The sequence below is a fragment of the Passer montanus genome, unplaced genomic scaffold (assembly GCF_014805655.1).
Source record: "Passer montanus isolate IOZ18808 unplaced genomic scaffold, ASM1480565v1 scaffold13, whole genome shotgun sequence".
NCBI lineage: Eukaryota > Metazoa > Chordata > Aves > Passeriformes > Passeridae > Passer > Passer montanus.
Window position 1 is genome coordinate 3,260,262 of NW_024359832.1, and position 20,537 is coordinate 3,280,798.

Consider the following 20,537-nt stretch of genomic DNA (forward strand, 5'->3'; position numbering starts at 1 on the left):
TGTAGTGCAGAAGCACTAGGACAGATTTGCCTTCGCTGCCTTCCAGGCTTTTCTGCTACTGTTCAACATGACACCTGGCCCCATTGCAGCACTGTTACATCTCATCCTGAGCTTGTTTATCTTCAAGCCTCCTCTGTCCTGTCCTTAGCAAGGTGCTGCTGCTCAATCCTTCGTGGTAAATCTCCACAATAATCAAGCATCTTTTATTCCATGCCCAGCATCCTTGACCAGTTCCAGGGTCTGAATTTCAGGTTGCAGAAAATTAGATAAATGTCCCTTCCTCTCCTCTTCAGCAGCAGTCATTGCTGCATCCCTATTGTCTCCTCTTAGAGGTGAGATCCCATCAAATCATCCTTGCCTTCTCCTGGCTGAGGTGGCAAAGGCATCTAGGCACCCTCCTCTGCTGTGCTTGCATCTTGCCTCTCCTCTTCTCTGCTGTCTTTGTCATTTCTCTGTTCATGGGAGTGCCGTCCCCCTTTTCTCATGGCTTCCTCTTCCTAATGATGCCTGCTTCAGTCCAGTCCTGCTCTGTATTTATGCCTGCCTTGGGCAGTGCCCTCTACCAAGCAACTTAGAGCCTCTGAGATTTTATTAAATTGACGTGGTGTGGAAGGGAAAGAAGCACAAGCCTTGTTACCTCTGGGCAGTCTCCTTTGTGTCCCCCTCTGTGTTCAGTGTCTGACCATACAGGAACAGAGCCTTTCATTGAAGCTCTGGCTTAGCAGTAAAGGGCAGAAATTATTCAAATCCTCCTGTTGCACTTGGTGTTCCCCCACGTTTATTTTTAAGATGTCTGAAACCATTAATCAACAAGTAAGTGCATGATGCCTCAGGTCGCAATGTTCCAATACTTCATAATTAGAACTAAGTGTATAGGGCTGCGTGATCTGCCTTCTAAATGAAGAGGCCTTTTGCCAGCCATCCCATTAGAAAAGGTCTTCTGGTCCATGAAAAGAGATGAAATCAGGGAATCACTGAAGGATAATTTTATAAATTGACTGCTGACAGTGAGTTGTTTAGGCAGTTGTATCCCTACAACTGTAAAACAATTACTAGCAGCAAGTTTTTCTTTAAGCAAATAATTGCCTTTGTGTGAGGTACCTTTACCCAGATTCAAATAAGAAATTCATTCACTATTCTCTTTTGTTGTCATTTGATCTTTTTCTGGAGTTGGAGTATTATCAGAATTAAGATGAAAAGTCGTAATAAATGACCTGATGACTAATGCATGCGTTAGTCCAGAAGAGCCAAAATTATCATCCTGCCCCATCAGATAGGGACAAGGAGGTGAGATGAGGATGACTCTGAGAGCACTGGATTCAGATTTAAAATTCAGTGGTATTTTGCACTGCAGGCACAGGCTCTCACAGGCAGGTGTTCATAGGACTTTAGAAACAGGCATGGCTTGGATGTCACAGCTCTGATTGGCCTCCCCCCGTCACAAACAGCCTGTTCAGCATCTTCCCTGGTGGTGTGGGGAACACACTGTGCTGGGGGGGACCCTGGGGACACAGGACCACTGTCCTGTGGAGGACATTAAGGCCAGGGAGCACAGTGACAGTGGGATGTGCACAGCCTGGTGAAGGGTGGGGCTTCAGGATGGATGTGCAGTTGCAGCTCCAGGTCCAGCTGGGTTTACTTGGCATTCATCACCCACTGAGGGTCCCAGCCCCCTTTTAATTCTCTATGAACCTGGGGTTAGGGGCATAAATCAAGAGAGGTAATGTGGAGGCAGATCACACAGATGTGGTTTTGTGCCTATACAACCTATAATTTGGGTTGTGCAAAAAAAACCAGATCAGAGTAAATGACACCAAGATATTGTCCCACAGATTAATTTAGCTGTCAAAAATGTATAAATACATTTAATACCATCTATAGCAGCAGTTGCTTCATAGAGTATTCATTTAATTGAAGAAAGACACCCAAAAGAAAAATTAAATCACTTACCTGCCAAAGCTTTCTCTGTATTAAAAGGAATGTTAATGGTGAGCCCCATGGGAATGATAAGAGTTAATAGCATCAATATTCTGTATCTCAGGTTACACGCAAAAAATATCTGCACTCAGTTACCAGCCATTTGTACCATGCCATTGAAGGTGCCTGGATGTGGACTAAAGCTGTTTTGTGCTAGCATAACCATAGAATAAAAATTATTCTTGTCCTGCTGCCAAATTTTTACCAGATATTAAAAATGAGTATCAGTAATGCTGATCAGCAAGTAAGAAAGCCCTTCAAAATAGGTGCACCATTACCTAAATTAACTCTTGAGCTGTCTAGAAAAAAAATGTCAGGGAAATGGGGAGAAATAAATCTCAAACGAAATAGACATCTCTTAATACTTGTATCAGCTCATGTTGTATATTAATCCTATGAAAATAGCCTTGACACAGTGTTATGTGCACTTTTAAAACCATGATGAAGCAGAACATTTTTGAATAAACCACAGTGTCACTGCAGCTGAGGCAGAGGTACTCTGGGCTTTGCGTATTTGTTGATTTTCCAGAGAGATGAAAGTGTGAATGTCTTGATCAACAAGATCTTTTATTTCCTTTCTCTGCTGCCCAAGCAGAAATGCTGGGTATGAAGCCAGGGGAATATTTGTTCCTGCCTGGGTTGTCCATTCTTAATCTCTTTTTATAAGCTCCCAACTCCTCAGAAACCCAGTGGGTTTGAGCTGCTGTAAGAGAGGTTCAGATCAGATACTGATGGGGCAGGTAGAAGCCGTGGTGCTGGAGGCCGGGTAGTCCGGGCAGGCACCAGGTGTCCTGGGAAAGGTCAGGCGAACATCTCTGTGAGCTGCAGCTGCTGACTTCGCTTTGGGGTGGCTTCGTTAAACCCTCTGATTCAGTAGCAAAGGAAAGATGTCCAAGCATATTTTCCCTTCAAGTGGAGAGGCTGTCTCATAGCTCGTGGCTGCTCCTAGTCCCTGCAGCATGCTGGCATTCACCATTAGCATCCCAGGCCTTTTGACATTCAAGACATTTTTGGCAGTGATCTTAGCCTTCATTAGATAATGAAAGATATTATCTGAGAACTCAGAAGGAGATTGTAGAAAGACCTTAAGTAACCAAAAATTTAATTTTGAGGGATAGCAAACAGTAAGAGCCATTGGCCAACCAGCATAGGAAGCACTAATATGAGTGCAAATTTCACTGCTGCTTGTGCAAAAAGGCATGTCACAGCTGAGCTCTTCCCAGGAGATTTCTTGGATCAGATGCCCAAATCTGGAAGCCCTGAGAAGCCAAGCTCTGCAGAAAAGGAGACTGACCATGCTCCCTGTTGCAGAGTAGTAACAGCACCAGTTTGCAGTCACTGCTGTTGCCCCAAAGCAGAAGCAGTCCTGGTGCAATGCAAACTCCCAATCCCTGCAGGGATTTCCAGCCAATGGGAATTGGTGGCTCAGCGCTGCACTTGGGTTGCTCAGAGGGGCTGCTCAGGGGGTTGGCTCTGCTTGAGTGCTGTGCTAACTGCCACAGCAAGAAGAGGAGGGGTGTATGTCTTGTGTAATGCATGCAATCTCTGAGTCGCTCAGTACAAGCCTTGGTGCATCCCACAGTCTTGAGATGTTGCTGTGTCACCGCACATCTAGCTGGAAAAACCCAGTTGGAAAATATTTCTGAAATCCTAAACAATTCAAGGAGGTTTAAGTGCACGTGACACTGAGCAAAAAGTCTAATGGGGGTGTTTCAGACTCCTCAAGAGGTGTTTTTTATGGCCTGCTGTGTGTGGCTTCATCCTCCTTCAGACTAGGGATTTCCTGGCATAAATGCAGCTGTTAATTACATTCAGGACCTTATGCACAATTCAGTGAAAGCTCAGGATAATGTGTTGAATTGAAGCTGAACTAGACCAAACTTGGGATGAAAAAGCACAGTGAAGGTAAGATCACCCTCTAGTGTCTGAAGAGTCCTGGGTAGGAAGAAAAGAGCAAAAAGAAAACCCTGCAGTATTTAATAGAGTAATAAAAGGCAACAAGTACAGGAAAATAGAAGGGCTAAAAACAGTGCATGAATGGGTAATAAGTGTAACCTACCAGTGGTAGGTTACATATCAAATTTTGAAAGAAGGTTTCTGTTAGGCAGATTTCAGTGACTTGTTTGTAATTAATCTTATTTAATTATCTTGATAAGGAGAAGTATGCAGAAAGTGAGCACACAGATAGAATCTGCTAATGAAAACAGTTGAGAGACTTCAGGGTGGAGGGCAGCACAGAGAAATGGCCTGGGCAAGGAGCAGGGGGGATGGGCTGAGTCCAGGCACTGATGAGGGTACATGGTTGGAGCTCCTTAACAAGAAACACCTATTTTTGTACTTCAGTTCTGCCATTGAGGCATTTGGGCTGGGGAAAGGAGTCTTAAACTGATGTTGTACCTTTATGAAGGTGGGGAAATAGGGCACAAAATCAGTGTAGCCTACTACACTGTAGCAAGTCTTGAGCAGTAGGTTGTAAAGTGGCTTCCTAAATTGCAGGTACACAGTTTGTGGTAATTGGCAGTGGGGCTGTGGCTGACCCTCACCCCCAATGGCACAGCTGTGAGCAGCAGGTGAGCAGCACTGACAGCAGTGAGCCATGGAGTGCCCAGGGGCACTGACCAACCACCAAAGGGAGCAGAGGGCACACAGGTGCAGTGTGTGAACATGAGGGGGATAAAAGGTTGGGCTAAAGAATGAGAAGGGCAGATTCTTGCAGCCTTCTCAAGTAGGATGATGTTGTTCTGTATGGATAGGTGCTTGAAGCCTTCTGCTGTGGTATGGTGTTGCTCTGTATGGGTTAAAGCCTTCTGTAGGATGTACTCTGTGTTGTGGCTATCCCAACTATATGTGCTGTGGTGTATGTAAATGGAATTTTTCATTTCTTCCACTGATAGTGGACCACTGGGCAGGAGAGCTGGCACTGGTGGCTGGATGCAGGGACCTGTAGAGAATTGTGTTTCAGACCCCTGGGCAAATTTTCACATGGGGATAAATTGTAAAGGTGAGAAGCCCACTGTGTATCAAATCCCTCTGTTCTGCTCTGGTAAAGGTAGCCCAAATTTACCAGACTTTATCAGAGCCTTGTGTTGCAAAAAACTGCTTTATTGCTGAGAAAGGCTGAGCAGGGCTTGGGTGCTTTACCAGATCTGTGATTTTAAGCAAGTCCCTTTAATATTTCTCCATATGTTTGTGTATGTGGGCCCCACCACTCATGCTGAGCCTGTGTGAATGGCAGCATCAAAAACCACTAAATCTTTGTTGATGTTCTTTTAAAGGGAAAATAAAAATCCCTTGACTCTGACATTTACAATAGGTATTATCTGCTCTCTGATATTTGAGCTCATAAACTGAGGTCAACCAAATTTCTGTTCTTAACTTACCCCGCTGTATCAGACCAGATATGAAGTGACTGGCTGTCCCTTCCTCTAAATAGCAGCCACCTGCCCCTGGCTCCCAGCACGTGAGTCAGGAAGCCTGGGAGTCATTTCAGTGATGATGGACTGAGCCTCAAGAAAATAAATTAGTGTCCTCGGGAGTGTATGGCAGAGCAGGGAACCAGCTGAAGGTCTTCTGCAGCCCCTCTTGTACCATTATGAGTTATTTCTTTGAGCCCACAGGCATTTGGGAGGTCTGTGTGCACTGCAGCAGCCGTGCCTGCTGTCAATGGCTGCTATGGCAGTGCAGCCGCGCCCGCAGCGAGGACTTTGGGGAGGTGGCCGTGCCCCTGCTGTGGGTGCAGGCAGGGCATGCTGTGGTCAGCAGCTGCTGGTTCTGCCAGCAAGGCTGGCCCCAGAGGGAGGGGGATGCTCCGGGCTGCTTTCCTGAGGCTGTGTGATGGTGCTGATATCACACTGCTGTCTCTGACATGCAGGCTTGGTTTTAAAGGGCTGAGAATCAGGACGAGGTTTTCATGACTCCTTGGAAGACAGGTCACTGGAAGCAGCATTAACAGTGGTTTTCTGTGTCTGCATTTGTGTGGTGGGGAACAGATGAACAGAAACAATATAACCCTGCCCTGGGCTCAGTAGCTGGGTGAATAAATGTTGGGGTAAATGGGTCACTGTGGAGCTCAGAAATAAAAGGCTAAGACAGGAGCTGAGGTAGAGCATGAAAAGGAGAGGGTTTGCCTGATCTCCCCCTCTTTTCTTTTTCTTTGAGAGGGCACTCAAAATGGTAGCAAGTGCTTCAATGAAGTTATTTTTAAAGGAGGAGAGTGACAAAGATAAAATTATGGTGGCAGAATACTCTGTCCTGCTGCTCATCATTAAGACAAACAGCTTTGAACAAGAACACTTTCTCTGCCTTTAATTTGGCGTGTTTTGGGTTCAGTAAGCCAGTAGCACATTTGGCCTTGCCCCCTGCTCTGAACAGGAACCAAACCCACTGTAACCCAGAGCTTGGTCCAGCATTCCTTTCCCCTGGCAGCATTCTGGCACTCACGTGCAGCACAGAGACCAGCAGCAGCTGTAAAACTTGCACAGCAGTGTTAACCCTGCTGAGTGAAAGGCAGGTAAGGATCCGTGGGATAACTAAGCTTTGTAATGGGTTGTGCAGTTTTGTTTGCTGATAAAGTTTAAAGGGAGACAACTTAGGAAGTGCTGTAAGAGAAACAGAGGAGACTGCTGGGAGTTACAGTGCAGTGATGCCGGTGTTAGAGCAGGGGCTGCCCCATCCAACCCAGCAGCTGATGTGTCAGTGCCCAAGGCAGTGCCTGGGAAAAGCCCAGCATGTCAGCCCCCTACCCTGACCACTCTTCAACCACCAACACATCACACCCCAGCTGTTTCCTGATCACATTTGTGCCTTTAAGCAGCCAAGGCCACAGAGAGTCCCAAGTCAAGTCACTGATGATTCTCACATTTAATAAGCACCTTTTTCTCTTGGGCAGGGCAGAGGTGGGGAGCAATGTGGAACAGAAGTGTCTTTATTCACCTTCCTGTTACTTGAGAGTTTCCATGAAAAAAATCCTAGCCTTGCTCTTGGAAGAGAGTGGAGGTAGCTGGTATGAGGCTTCCAGAGATCATGTTCTGGCTGGAGGTCCAGTACTTTGTCTGACATTAGTCCAAGCTGTTTGCACTAGTGAGGTTTTTAATCAGCCTGTCATAGCAGGGTTGTGAAAGGTTGCAGTTTTCCAAGTCCCAAGAAAATCATGGCAAAGAGAATGGAAAATAATATATAGTCTGCATTCTGTGCATTGTGCATGATAACCAGCAGCTCTGTGGCACTGGAGATGAACCTTCTCAGTAAGGCAGATCCCATTCACCCCAACAGGCATATTGTCTTGAGTCTCCCATACTGTAGTGCCAATGGAAGCAAGCTTTCAGGGATAATTTAAAAACAGCAAGGAGTGGGAAAGCATGCTGGGAGAGAAGGCATCACATGGAACTGTCCTTTAAACTCTACTGTTGTTAGTTATTAAAACTATTATTTACTGTACTTACTGTTTAATTATTAAAACTATTTTGAAAAGAAAATGAATTTGCATTATTTTTTATTGCTTTCAGGGCAATGAAGTTGGTGAGGAGTCTGGAGCACAAGTTCTAGTTCTTGTGTTCTAGTTCTAGCACAAGGAGCAGCTGAAGGGCTGGAGTGTTTATCCTGGAGAAAAGGAGGCTCAGGGGAGACCTTTTCCCTGTCTACAACTGCCTGAAAGGAGGCTGTAGCCAGGTGGGGATCAGCCTCTTCTCCCAGTCAGTGACAACAGGACGTGGCCCCAAACTGTGCCAGGGGGTTTCTGTTTGGACATAGAATTTCTTCACAGAAAGGATAATTAGACATTGGAATGTACTGCCCAGGGAGGTGGTGGAGTCACGGTCCCTGAAGGTGTTGAAGGAAAGGCTGGACACAGCACTCATCTGGTTCAATTTGATGATTTCAGATGTCTTTTCCAACCATGTGATTATGTGCTTATGCTGCTAATGACAGAAGCTCAGCTTACAATAGAAGTATATTCTTTTGTTCAGTCTGATGAAAAATCCAGTATACTTTTGTCCTCTGAGAGTGCCACACTGCACAGAAATCTCAGGCATTCCAGTTTTGAAATCTAGTATTTTTTTAAATTCAGTTTGTAACAGATGGATGATGCACCAAGTTAAAAAAATTACTTTGCTGGTAAAAAGTAATTTTTGCTACTTATTCCTTTAAATCCTTTAATTAAATGGTGAAGAGCTACAAATCAGCTAAATCACTACAGTTGCATTTTGTGTCCATCTAAGTGCTTAATGTGGTCCCAACAGAATTTATCATTTAGTGCAAAGAGGACAGTGACACACAGGACAACTCTGTGGGGTATCACAGCTGAAAAGAGTTGTAAAAAAATCTTGTGGAGACTGAGTCAGGTGGAGTTTGCTCCTTTAACTCTTAGAGCCAGAAGCATCTTCTTTACTGGCAGTTGTGTGTAAAGCATGAGTGCTCCCAGAGCAGCTGAATGCCAGCCTCACCTTCCTGCAGCGAGTACAGACAGGCTGCCTGCAGGTGTCACACTTGGGCTGCACAGTGGCATAAATGCCAGTCAGGAGCAGCTGGGCCTTCTGGTTTGTTTCTTAAACCAAAGCAACCTCACGTTTAGTTTTTTAGTTAAAAAATAAACATTAAATCTCAAGTTTGTTCTGTTCCAATCAAAACAGGGAGAACTGCAGACAACACTAACATGGTCACTTCCCATACTTGTTTTAATGCAAATACTTCTGAGAAATAAAAAAAGTATGTTTTAAATTGTTGTGCACTCTGCAGCCATCTCAAGACCAGCAGCATAAGCTTTCTCAGCCTTCTGCCTTCTTGTATGTTCATAACTTTTTTTTCATTCACCACTGCCATCAGGCTTCCAGAGGGGAACACACATGAAATGTAAGAGGACCCAAAGGAGCTGTCACACCTTCCCTCAGAATGAGAACTGAGAAAAATACTGTTTCTAATCCTCTGTCTTGCAATATGGTGATGATACTAATTATAAACAACAGTTTCATATAGAAGAGTTTGTTACAGAAATCTCCTAAAAGAGAAGAGCAAAAGACTGTTAATTACCAGATTTTGACACTGCTCTACTTTCCTGGAGGAACGGGGCAAGTGGTACTTGACTGCAGACTAAAAAGTGACAATACCTTTTAGAAGCAGCGTGATACTAATTATAAACAACAGTTTCATGTAGAAGAGTTTGTTACAGAAATCTAAAAGAGAAGAGCAAAATACTTAATTACCAGATTTGGACACTGCTTTACTTTCCTGAAGGAACAGGGCAAGTGGTACTTGACTGCAGACTAAAAAGTGACAATACCTTTTAGAAGCAGCAGGTCTGAAGCCAGTTCTTCATAACTACAGCAGTTAACTAGGGGGAAACATTTTAACCTACTGGCTTAATTACAAACTAGGGGACTTGCTGGGGTAAATGATTAATTAGAAGTTTTACAGCTCAAATTCTGTTAAATTTAATATTAAGTGGCTATCAAATAGAATTAAACCTGCCCTTACTAATACCAAGATAAGACAAAGATGGCATTCACATTACTATTGAATCCATTGCTTATAGCAAAATGCAGATTACAGAAAAATACCAAGTTCAAAACTAACTTCTTGCTTGTACATGAGCCAAAGATGCAGGCATTCACCGGTAGATAAAACAAAATTAAAATTTTGTACTTCTCCATTCCAAGAGGGCTTAGTAGGTACACTTTTACATGGCTGTTTTCTGCATAAATTCCAGAATTTTTAAAATTAAAATTTTGTTTCATGTGGTGGTCTGAAGTGAGTATAAATCCTGAAAAATGAAAGATAGGCTTGTGTACTTCAGGCTGCCCATACAAATCACTCTGGATGAAAATTTAGAATAGAGTTTTTCATGTAAGTCTGAACTCTGCAGGGTCCTTCTGGAACAAAGATACAAGTCTACTTCTGTCTGTCAATGAAATCACAGACTTAACCCACATACAGGGTTGCACTCAGCTCATGAATTACAGTGGGCATAAACCAATACTGGTAACTTCTAGAAAAGTGAATACAGCTCCTGAAAAAACAACCAGAAAAAACACCCCATAAAATAATATCCTCTAAATTTCTAAAACACTTTTTCAAAAACACTTGTTGTAAAAACAATGATCTAGGAAGTATTTTGTGGTAAGAATATTTTATATATATTTTTACACTTTTAACACTTACAAAAACATTCAAACACAAAAAAAATTAAATAACTTTGGGAGCAGAATAAATCCTTCTGCCTACACACATACATCAATTCCAAGCTGTTGGCACAAAAAGTAATCCACATTCATAAAACCCTTACTACTATATCAAACATAAGTTAAGTAAATCATAGGCACTATTTTATCAAATCCATATTTCCACAATGCTGCAGTAAATCTCTAAACACAGAGCCCCACGATTTCCTGATGTCAATGAACTGGTAATGCACAAAGGCTTTCTAGCAAACAGACAGTCTGTCTTCTCAGGAAGTCATTTGCTGTATTTTGGGGAGAACAGCAGAGAAAAAAAATCCCTATAAAACTCAAGCTGAATTTACCCAAGCGATGAATTACTTAACTTAAGGAAACGTACACAAGTTTGATGCAGCCATGGTAAAACCCCCAATACTGTCACCTAAACTGACTTTCAAAATTTGTACGTCAAGTGAAGTTTGATAAAATCCATCAATTTAAATTCCCCTTTCTTCAGTGAAGACTGCAGCATTGATTTGTACAATGCTGAAAAATTAAAATTCAGGCTTTACTGAGAGTATGCACATTTAATCTAGTCCTGTTTTCTGCTGAACAGTGCTGTGAGATACATCCATTCCCTGTACCTGCAGGTGACTCAAGGCTACATTAGTGGTATGTACTGCTCTGTACTGGTGAAAGGTGGTTTCTGTTGAAATCTGACAATTACAGCATATTTGACAACACAACTCTGAAGTCTTAAGCCCAGATCTTGATCTGGTGTGTGAAGTCACCCATCAACCCAGAGCTTGCTTGAGTAGTTTAAGTTGCAAGTTAGTCTCCACTCCTTCCTATTTGGCTTCTTCCAAGTCAAGTAGTATTGAATGGCTTTTCATCCAGGAATATGTTAACGTTGGCCTAAAATTCAAGTGCTAGAATTTCAGGATTAATTATCCTCTTTGTGGTGGGAGCAAAATACACCAGCAGTCCCAAACTCAGTTACTAATGGGGTTGAAGGCTACCTACCGTCCAATCTGACTTGTAGTGTTTGTCAGTCATTGCACAAAGGATATACCATTCACATTCTCTTACTTCATCAACTGTACATCCAAAATACTGAAAAACCTTCAAACAAAATCCCTGCCACTTAACTAGTCCCACTCAATACAACTTTAGCTACAGATTTTTGCATGATGTCTTCCAAAAGAGAAAACAATGGTTCAATGCTAAATATATCAGTTGTTCTGAGCAAAATGTGTTAGAGTAAGTCAGAGCCACCAGAGGAGTTTAATAGCTTGTAAACAGACATAGCAGGTTTCATACTCTGTTACCAGTAATGTAAGATACACATATGTAAGGCAAAGTACATATTTAAACACACTTACATGGGCAATATCTTCTGTAAAAATATTTACAATTTAAAATAAACCAATTTAAGAAATGGATGAAAGTAAAAAAATAGGATACAGAAAACTCCCTCATACCATGGAACATCACCTAAATGAATATCATTTGGCATCAAGAGTCAACTCATTTCCTTAAAATTTGTATGTTACAAGTGCATAGTTGTGTTTCCTTCTCCTTAACTATCAGCATTTACAGTTGCTGCAGGCTGCATGTATAGTGGTATGGTATTAGAATAAATCAAAATTATCACTTGCTCTTTCTTTTGCAAGGAAACCTGCTATAAAAATTTTTCCCCAAACAGCAAGCCATGTGTTAAAAATGTGGCTACAATAGTGAAGGCCATCTTTCCTGAGCCAGGAATTTAAGGTTAGAAAGATTGTACAACTAATACTAAGCCCTTTTGGCAATCAAACGTAAGAGTAGGTAAAGCCAATAAATCAACACAGGAAAGATGCAATCTATACTATTGCATTGTGTGTGTCTGCTACATTCAAACCTTTGAATGACAGAAGTCATGGCCACGACTCCCTGTCCTGCCTAATCCTCCAGAGTAACTGCTGATTCTTCCTGCAGTACTGAAGGATGGATCCAGTCCCAGCTGGGATCTCATACAATTGTTAAAAGCAACATTTCCCTAGCACTGTAGCAGTCTGCAATCAGAACATGAGCTCTGATTCATGTAGCCTTGTTTCAATAGTACATATTCACCAATCTTTCTGCTGAGTTACAACAGGCTGAAAATGCAGTTTTGGATAATGGGTGTTGATAGTTGTCCTTGCTGTTTTTCAAGATGGGCATTTCTTTGGCATTCATTCATTTTTGCCCCGACATTGGCCACTCTTGTAAATGCTCATATTGATAACATTTTTAGCAAGCAATAAAAAAGCCCCCAGAACTGATAGCAATTTAATGTAGAAGTGATTGTATGACCACCAAACATCTGATGTTAGATGTCATTAAAGTGCTGCTTTTTAATAATCTCTGCCAGTTTGTGCTAATTAGAGACAGAGAGGTTTGGAATTTTCACAAATTCCAAGAGTCACATCTGAACAGTTTGTTTAATCAAGCTGTCTTTTTGCCTGGTGAGGAAGTATCCATGAGCACTGGAACATTAAGCTGTGCAGATCAGTAGCAGCCATCTTTCCAACTCTCATCTTTCACGTTGCCATATGTCTTGGGAGTGGGTAATGATCTAAAATGAAATGAGATGTTTTTCAGTTTCACATACAACTGTTGAAGTCTCTATTTACAGTACATAAGAATTTAAACATTTTATAAATAACTGAAATATACTTCATTCATTTACTTCTCTGCAAAACAGTTTACTTAAGATAAACCCTAGAGTATTTTCAGTTTTGGGTTTCATGTGTTGTATTTTGGCAACTACCACGCCAGGAAAAACGCTAAATAAATAAATAAGACAGAAAACTTACTGCTATTATACTCTGTGAACATGCAAACTTAATCTGCTTCCACCTCAAATGGGCCATTTTTTCTGTGATGTATATAAAGGCAAATCCTTGTTTAGAATATTGCATTTTGCTTACATCAAAATCTGACATTCATAGAAACTTCATTATTGCACTGTGTACAGAGTCTGCTTTATAGAACAATGGAAATGTTTAGGCTGCAAAAGACCTGTAAGATCATCAAGTCCAACCATTAACTCAGCACTGCCAAGGCCACCACAAGACCATGTCTCAAAATGCCACATCTACACATCTTTTAGATATCTCCAGGGATGACGACTCCACCACTTCCTCGGCCAGTCTGTTCCAATGTTTGACCACCCTTTTGGTGCAGAGATCTCCCCTGATAATCAATCTAAGCCTCTTCTGGTGCAAGCTGGGTCTATTTCCCTTTGCCCGATACATTTAAACTTTAAAAAAATATTTTTATAAAGTCAGTTTAAAAAGTTTATAAGTGAAACACTTTCTATAAGACAAGCTGATAGAACAATGGAAATGTTTAGGCTGCAAAAGACCTGTAAGATCATCAAGTCCAACCATTAACTCAGCACTGCCAAGGCCACCACAAGACCATGTCTCAAAATGCCACATCTACACATCTTTTAGATATCTCCAGGGATGATGACTCCACCACTTCCTCGGCCAGCCTGTTCCAATATTTGACCACCCTTTTGGTGCAGAGATCTCCCCTGATAATCAATCTAAGCCTCTTCTGGTGCAAGCTGGGTCTATTTCCCTTTGCCCTTTACATGCAAACTTTAAAAAAATATTTTTATAAAGTCAGTTTTTAAAAAGTTTAGTAAGTGAAACACTTTCTATAAGACAAGCTGTACACATCTTTTAGATATCTCCAGGGATGATGACTCCACCACTTCCTCGGCCAGTCTGTTCCAATGTTTGACCACCCTTTTGGTGCAGAGATCTCCCCTGATAATCAATCTAAGCCTCTTCTGGTGCAAGCTGGGTCTATTTCCCTTTGCCCGATACATTTAAACTTTAAAAAAATATTTTTATAAAGTCAGTTTAAAAAGTTTATAAGTGAAACACTTTCTATAAGACAAGCTGTGATTTGGACAATCACATTTTACTACTATTAGCAAACTCCTGGCAAAAAACCTGCTTTTTATTACACAGAATTCTGTACTGCTGACCAGTGCAGGCTTTAACCACAAAAGTCAGTGCTGTAACAGTTGCTTGTCATTCCCCTGCTTAGCACTCACTGCAGAGCAGAACTTTTCCACTGTGCTATTTACCACCATTTTATCTTTTTTACAGTACTACAGACTAACTGTTTTTCCCTTCCTTTTAAGGAAATTTTTAATATTTCTCATGGATGACTGCTTCCTTATGTCAGCTTCTACTTAACACCTTCAGTGAGAAGTGACATTCACAGTTAATACTCAGTCTATCTTGCAGTAGTTTTTGAAAAGACACATCAAGCAACTTCTATAATTGGGTGCTAGCACAGTTAAGTTTAAGCGAAAAATTCTGTTTCATCCTGTGGGTTAGCTGCAGTGATTTTTACATTAAGTTTAGCAAATGCTATGGATGTCTTGGTGCATCCTCCTTCTGGAAGTTTCCAGCTGCCCAAGGACAGAAACTATCTCACCATGGTACTGTTGCTTGAGTTCTGGAGGCAAGCAGTTCTGACTTCAGAATGTGTCACTCACATAAGTGAATTTTCTCTTGCCAGCTATATTTTGGTAACTTTTTACCACATGCAGACAAATTCTTGCCACCCTCTCAGTCCAGACTAAGATTTGATTTATTTAGTTCAGTATCGTCCATTACTGATTTCCCTTTCACTCATTTACCATCACTCTCTCATTAAAGAACCTTTATCTCTCAGTTTGGATTCAAAACTGGTTTGGAAATACTTCACATGGAGGTCTCCATTTCTGTTCCGAAAACCTTAAGATCAAAATAACAATTGCAAGAAGAAGCAGCACAAATACACAGTGAACAAAATTAATTTTGAAAACTTCAACCTAAAACTACCTGGCAGAGACTCACCTGCGAACAGGCTGTGCAAGTTTGCTGCGAGGCACTGGGATGCCCCCTGTGGAAGGGGCACTGGGTCTGGGCAAACCACTCCTCATCCCTGCTGGTCTGGTAAGAGTAGTACTGTTAATACTGCTGGCAGGGCTTGGCAAGCCTGAGCTCTGGGCTGCAAGAGGCCCTGGTGAAGAACTACTGTGCGTCAGCTGAGCGGCTTCTGGAGCGGCAACCGAGCCCGGCCCATGGGCACCGAACGCTTTCAGTGGCTGGCGGAGAGCTAAGGGAGACGGCGCCGCGGGCGGGCGGAATTTACTCGAAGAAGGTACTGGAAAATACAGAAGTTACTTTCAGCTTATGTTACAGTATTACTGAATTAGAAACTGGAAATTACTTTATGTGATTATACAAACAATATGGAATGTAGAATGGAATACAGCCAATCAAGCAGCAATGAGAAACAGGAATTCAGGTGTCCTCTTTGTCATGTGTTTTTGATATCATAACTCTAATGCCCTTCTTTGCTGACTACAAATATTTATCTGGATTTGTAAGTAATCCTAATCAGGCTATAACTGTTGTATCAGTTAAGTCAAAAGAAATAGAGAAGAAGGCTTAAGAAGGAATTTAACTGCTTCAGAAACATGTGAACTTAATTCCCATCTTTGAAAGAACATGTTGAAGAATACAGCATTCTAGTGTGAGACAGGCTTTAAACAGACTCAAAGTGTGTATTAGTCTTCAATGATGAAATTTTGAGCGCAGAGCATCTTGGTGTTTCTTTTATGCTGTTCTTTTTAACCACTGAGTTAGAATTCATCTAAAAATATAGTTACATCCCATATCTTCTGGCAGATGAAAAAAAAAAAGATGGGGTTAGCTGTCCTGATTTCAGCTGGGATAGAGTTAATTTTCTTCCTAGTAACTGGTATAATGCTGTAGTTTGGATTAAGGATGACATCAGCCAACCCCCAACACCAAAGAGGTTAAGGTGCTATGAAACTTAAACCAGACAACTCTTCAAAATTTATAGCCTTCCTCTTCTTACAAACATTACCTAAATTATCAGTATAACTAATACCCGTTTTCTAGTACTTTGTACCTGAGTTAGTATGCAAGGTTTTGTTATCAAGTCCTTTAGTTAGTAAGACAGAATATTAACAGTCCTTTGATAATTCCAAACCTTAAGCATAATTCTTCACAAGTATGAAGAATATTTACAAATTATGAATAATTTATCACTTCACAGAATACTTAAACTAACCCATAATCTTAGTAATGGAATGAAATTTCACCAGCTTTTCAAACTGATTAGGGTGTGTCAGTAAGAGTCAACACAGCGTGATCAAATCAATCACGTAACGAAAACATGTTTACATTTAGTAAATTTGCATTAACTATTCTTTCCTCTACTAAATAAATGTTTTGTACTGAGATCAAAGTTGCACCATTTTTGACAGATGTGCATAAAGAAGCTGGTCCTTTACACAGCTTTTACTACAATTTTCAAGGTAGATCCAGTAAGAACACGAGGAGTGAGAAAGGAGATGGGTAATGCAGGAATGTAGCATCCTAAATGGGGTACAGAGGAGCTGGTAATTTTGAGATTGTATTCTGAAGCTGTTTCTTATAAGGGATGTCTAGGAAGATTAATATGTACCTCATTACAGATGTGAATTAGATTTGATTCCTTTCTGGATTACCCAAGGGGGCCTTTCCCCTGACAGGAATATCAAACACAGCATGAAGCCGCTCATGGGAAAAGCTGACAAGAAAAGGTGACAGAGAGGTCAAAAACACATGACAGTTGCTAAGTGGCAAGGAGATTAAGTAAAAAACCTTAAAATAAAAGCTGGCATCAAGCCAGAGTATGGATTAAGGAAAGCATTACCAACAGAACGACTGGACAAGAAGAGCATCCAAGTGCTCCCACGACTAAGATAGATTTTATGTAATTTTTTAAAATGTGAGCTCGCCTGTTAACATCGATGCAATCAAATCTGCAGAATTTCCAAGCAACTCTACAGTGTAAATACTGGGAGCTTTTATCACTGAACTCCTCATTACAATGCTTGGAACACAAACACAGCACCATGTTAGCAGCTGCCAACAGAGCAATGCCAGTGTATAAAAACTGAATATGGCTTTGGGCCTCTTACGGACACAACAGGGAAAAGGTTTTTAGGTACAGAATGTAAGCAACAAAACGTTGCAACAGAAGAAAGCTTCTTGCATTCCCAGCAGAAGTAAGGATCCAGTAAATCACTCTTCTCTATCCTATTTTATCTTCTGCTGGCCATATTTTACCATGCTGCAAACTTGAGCTGTCAATTCATAAAACATTTCCTGTCAGCACAGCATTGCAGACATTGCTGAGAGCTATATTCATTCTTGTGCATAAAGGAATGAATTGTCTTCCAGAGCAGCCCACATGATGCAGTGTGGCAAACTGCCTAATAGTTCTGTTCCACAGATACAGAATTTGGTCTCAGAGCAGTTTTGGATACTCATTATAGTCAGTTTGGCCTATCTGTAAGACAGGATCACAAAGACTGAGGTACTGCCTCACAGATCTGGTAACTGTGTAACCATGTATAGTATTTAGCTGATCCATGTTAAACAAAAAGATATAAACATGTAAGGGTAGTGCTTAATAACTTTACACAACTCAATCTCCTTATAAAGTAAACTGGAAACAGCTACAATTAAAACATCTGGCAGCCAAAAAAAAAAAAAAAAGAAGAAAAAAAAAGGAAAATTAAAAGCCATGGTGCAGTTATGACATTTAGATGTCCTACCCTCTCTGGATTCTGTCCTGGATTGTGGGCAGGGAGCACGAGATCTCCATGTGGTAAAGTAGGGTGCTGTGAAGTTGCAAACTTATTTTGCTTGTACTCCAAGGCCAGCTGCTGCACACCAACTTGAAAACAGATTAAATTCTAATGCAGTTGTTAAATCACAGCCATTATCATGAGATGAATCAGCCCAACATGAAAGAACAGATGAGGTATAACTATCAGAATCAATAAACTGATCTGTCATCTCAGTACAGGAAAGATGTGGACCTGTTGGAGCAGGTACAGAGCATGGATGAGTATCTCTCCTCTATCTAGAGAGTGGTGGAGGTCTTCAGCCTGGAGAAGAGAAGGTGCTGGGGAAATGTTACCACAAAGTGGTAAAAAAAAGCCAACATGTGTGTGAAGGTGTCAAGCTATGTAATGAACAGTATTTTAAGAGGGTAAAAATCAATTGTTGCTCAGCTGTTCATTTCTCTGAAAGTCTTGCTTCATTAGTTAAATACTTCTGTACTCATGAGGATCTCAGATCAGAAGAAAGAAAACCACTACATCAAGGACTATAAAATGGCAAATAACTGAAAAAGACAAAGCAAGTAACTGAAAGGGTCCTCATTTGCAGTAAGGAATGACAACAGCTATGAACTAGAATATATAACTGGCAGCACAATGTGCTCTGTTCCTCATTCTCTAAGGTTTAATAAATTTTTACAAATAATATAAACTCAAAGAAAAGCTAATTTTCTGTACATTCCTACAGGCTCAGACTAGGCCATTGACCTAGTAAGTGTTCCAGACAGCCAGAGGAGGGCATGGCCAACTGGAAAGAAAGCAAAGAAAGCTCTGCAGAGGAATAGCAATGGTGGTCTTATGCAAAGCAGAACACTGTGAGAACTTTATCTGGTACAAAGTATGAAAACTATTAAGAGACTTCCTCTTAGGACATGTGAATCTGTTTCACAGACATCATACTCCACTAAAACTTTCTGCATGGCATGAAGATGACTCTAAGGAGTTGGCATTGTTAAAATTCCAAGAGATACAGGTACATTCTGTCAGCCCCTCATGTCTGCACCACTGACTCTCACAACACTTAAAGGACTCGAACATCTACAAGCTTATGAACTAGTCTCAAGTGTAATGATCTTTAAAATGAGTTCTTCTTGATTGTAATAGACAACAGACCAACTATGCTTAAAACCAGAATCATTGTTTACCTTAACTGTGAAACTGAAGCAGTGTCACATACAAGGCTGCCAGAGCTGATTAAAAATCAGGTAAAACTGTCTAATTGTATTAGAGACTCAATATTTCATTGTATTAAAAAAAAAGTCAAGTTCAGCCATTAGCAAACTAGAATATTATATACAAGAGTCGCTAATTCCTTAAGTCAAAAAACCTTAATTCATCTGTGTTGGGATTAACCTTCTGGTTTTGTGAGGAAAAGAGAAAGCACAAGTACATGCAAAATAACTTGACAGTCTATACTCATCTTTTCAAGGATAAATTTGTTAGCTTTTGTTCCCAGCACAAAGAATTGTATGAGTATTTTTACAATTTCTGTTTCTGTTTATTTTGCCATTTAAAAAAATCCTATACAAATACAGCCCTAGTGAATGTGTTTAGGAGTCTACTTTTCTAATCCCTATTTCCTGATTAATGTTAGAAAGTCACCGTTCCTTGGATTTTTATCTCAAAATTCAATCTCCTATATAACACAGAGTTTATTTTCAATATTTAGACCAAGAAGTTAACTTCCATACAGCAAGGACCACTTGGTTAATCTCTACAGTAATTGCAAGACCAAGTTCATTAATCTAGAACATGTGAGATTTAATGCAGGCAAACCATTATCTGAGACTTGCTGGAGCTTGGTAAGAGGTTGTAAGTTAATTACCTCCTTTTGTAGATGGAGTTTGAAGAAACTGTTTGGTTTTGAAGGCAGCACGAGGCAAATTTTTCTGCCTTTGCAGAGCTGTTGAAAGACAAGAAGTGTTATATTTGTCTAAGAAGATAAGAAAACTAAATTTACTGGGAATTTCAGAATTGTATCCACTTGTGAAGCGTCAAGAAACTGTGAGTAAAACACTCAAAAAGCTGTTATGACTCTGGAAGTGATGGAGTTTTGTGAATGGTGCTTGCTCTTAATGGCAAAGAGTTGCAGAGGAGTGTGTCAGAAATTTTGCAGTGCAAAATGCGCAGATGTGATAAGAGTAAAGCTTCTTGCAGGGCAAAAAGCCCAGAAATGCAAAACAAAAATTAAAACACCATAGGGAGAACAAGCCACCTAGCAAACATGCCACAGCAATATGAGAGCAAGATTAGATACAGATGAAAATTGAACTGAACTTGACCTAGCAAGACTAAATTTTTAATTTTAAAAGTGTTTTCAAAAAATATTCTAACACTATACAAAAGCATAAATCTTTGTCTAATATGATCATCACATAAATAAATTGTATTCTTCAGTATGGAGCCTTAAGTCTTCTTTGAGAGATGCCTTTTTTCTCTCCTCTTCAAAAGGTATACAAGAGGACTTAAGCTTAAAATGAAGACAATGTTAAGATTTATCAACTGCCAGCATGTACCCAGCGTGATGGAAGTTGGTTTTCATTGCTCCTTTTCTCCCTTGTCCTGCCTTTTGTCTAGTAACATTCAAGGGCCGATACTGCCTTGAAATGACCTCACTACCTACCAGTTACCAAGAGAGAAGCCAATGTTCCAAGAGCTGCAGAATCTTGGCATGGAGA

The 20,537-nt window shown here is 40.8% G+C and overlaps 1 protein-coding gene across 6 annotated transcripts in view; it reads right to left on the reverse strand.

The window, feature by feature from the left end:
* Positions 1-10,079: 10,079 nt before the first annotated feature.
* Positions 10,080-20,537, reverse strand: part of SLAIN2 (SLAIN motif family member 2) — a 34,379-nt gene continuing 23,921 nt past the window's right edge. The window contains exons 7-9 of one of the 6 annotated variants that reach the window (XM_039698742.1): positions 19,685-19,762; positions 15,011-15,320; positions 10,080-12,720 (exon numbers count right to left, since the gene is read on the reverse strand). In XM_039698742.1, the coding sequence (XP_039554676.1) occupies positions 12,654-12,720; positions 15,011-15,320; positions 19,685-19,762 (455 nt within the window). In that variant the 3' untranslated portion in view covers positions 10,080-12,653. Of the gene's footprint in view, positions 12,721-15,010; positions 15,321-19,684; positions 19,763-20,537 lie in introns of those variants that run through there. The other 5 variants (XM_039698743.1, XM_039698744.1, XM_039698745.1 and 2 more) reach the window with 5 other exon arrangements.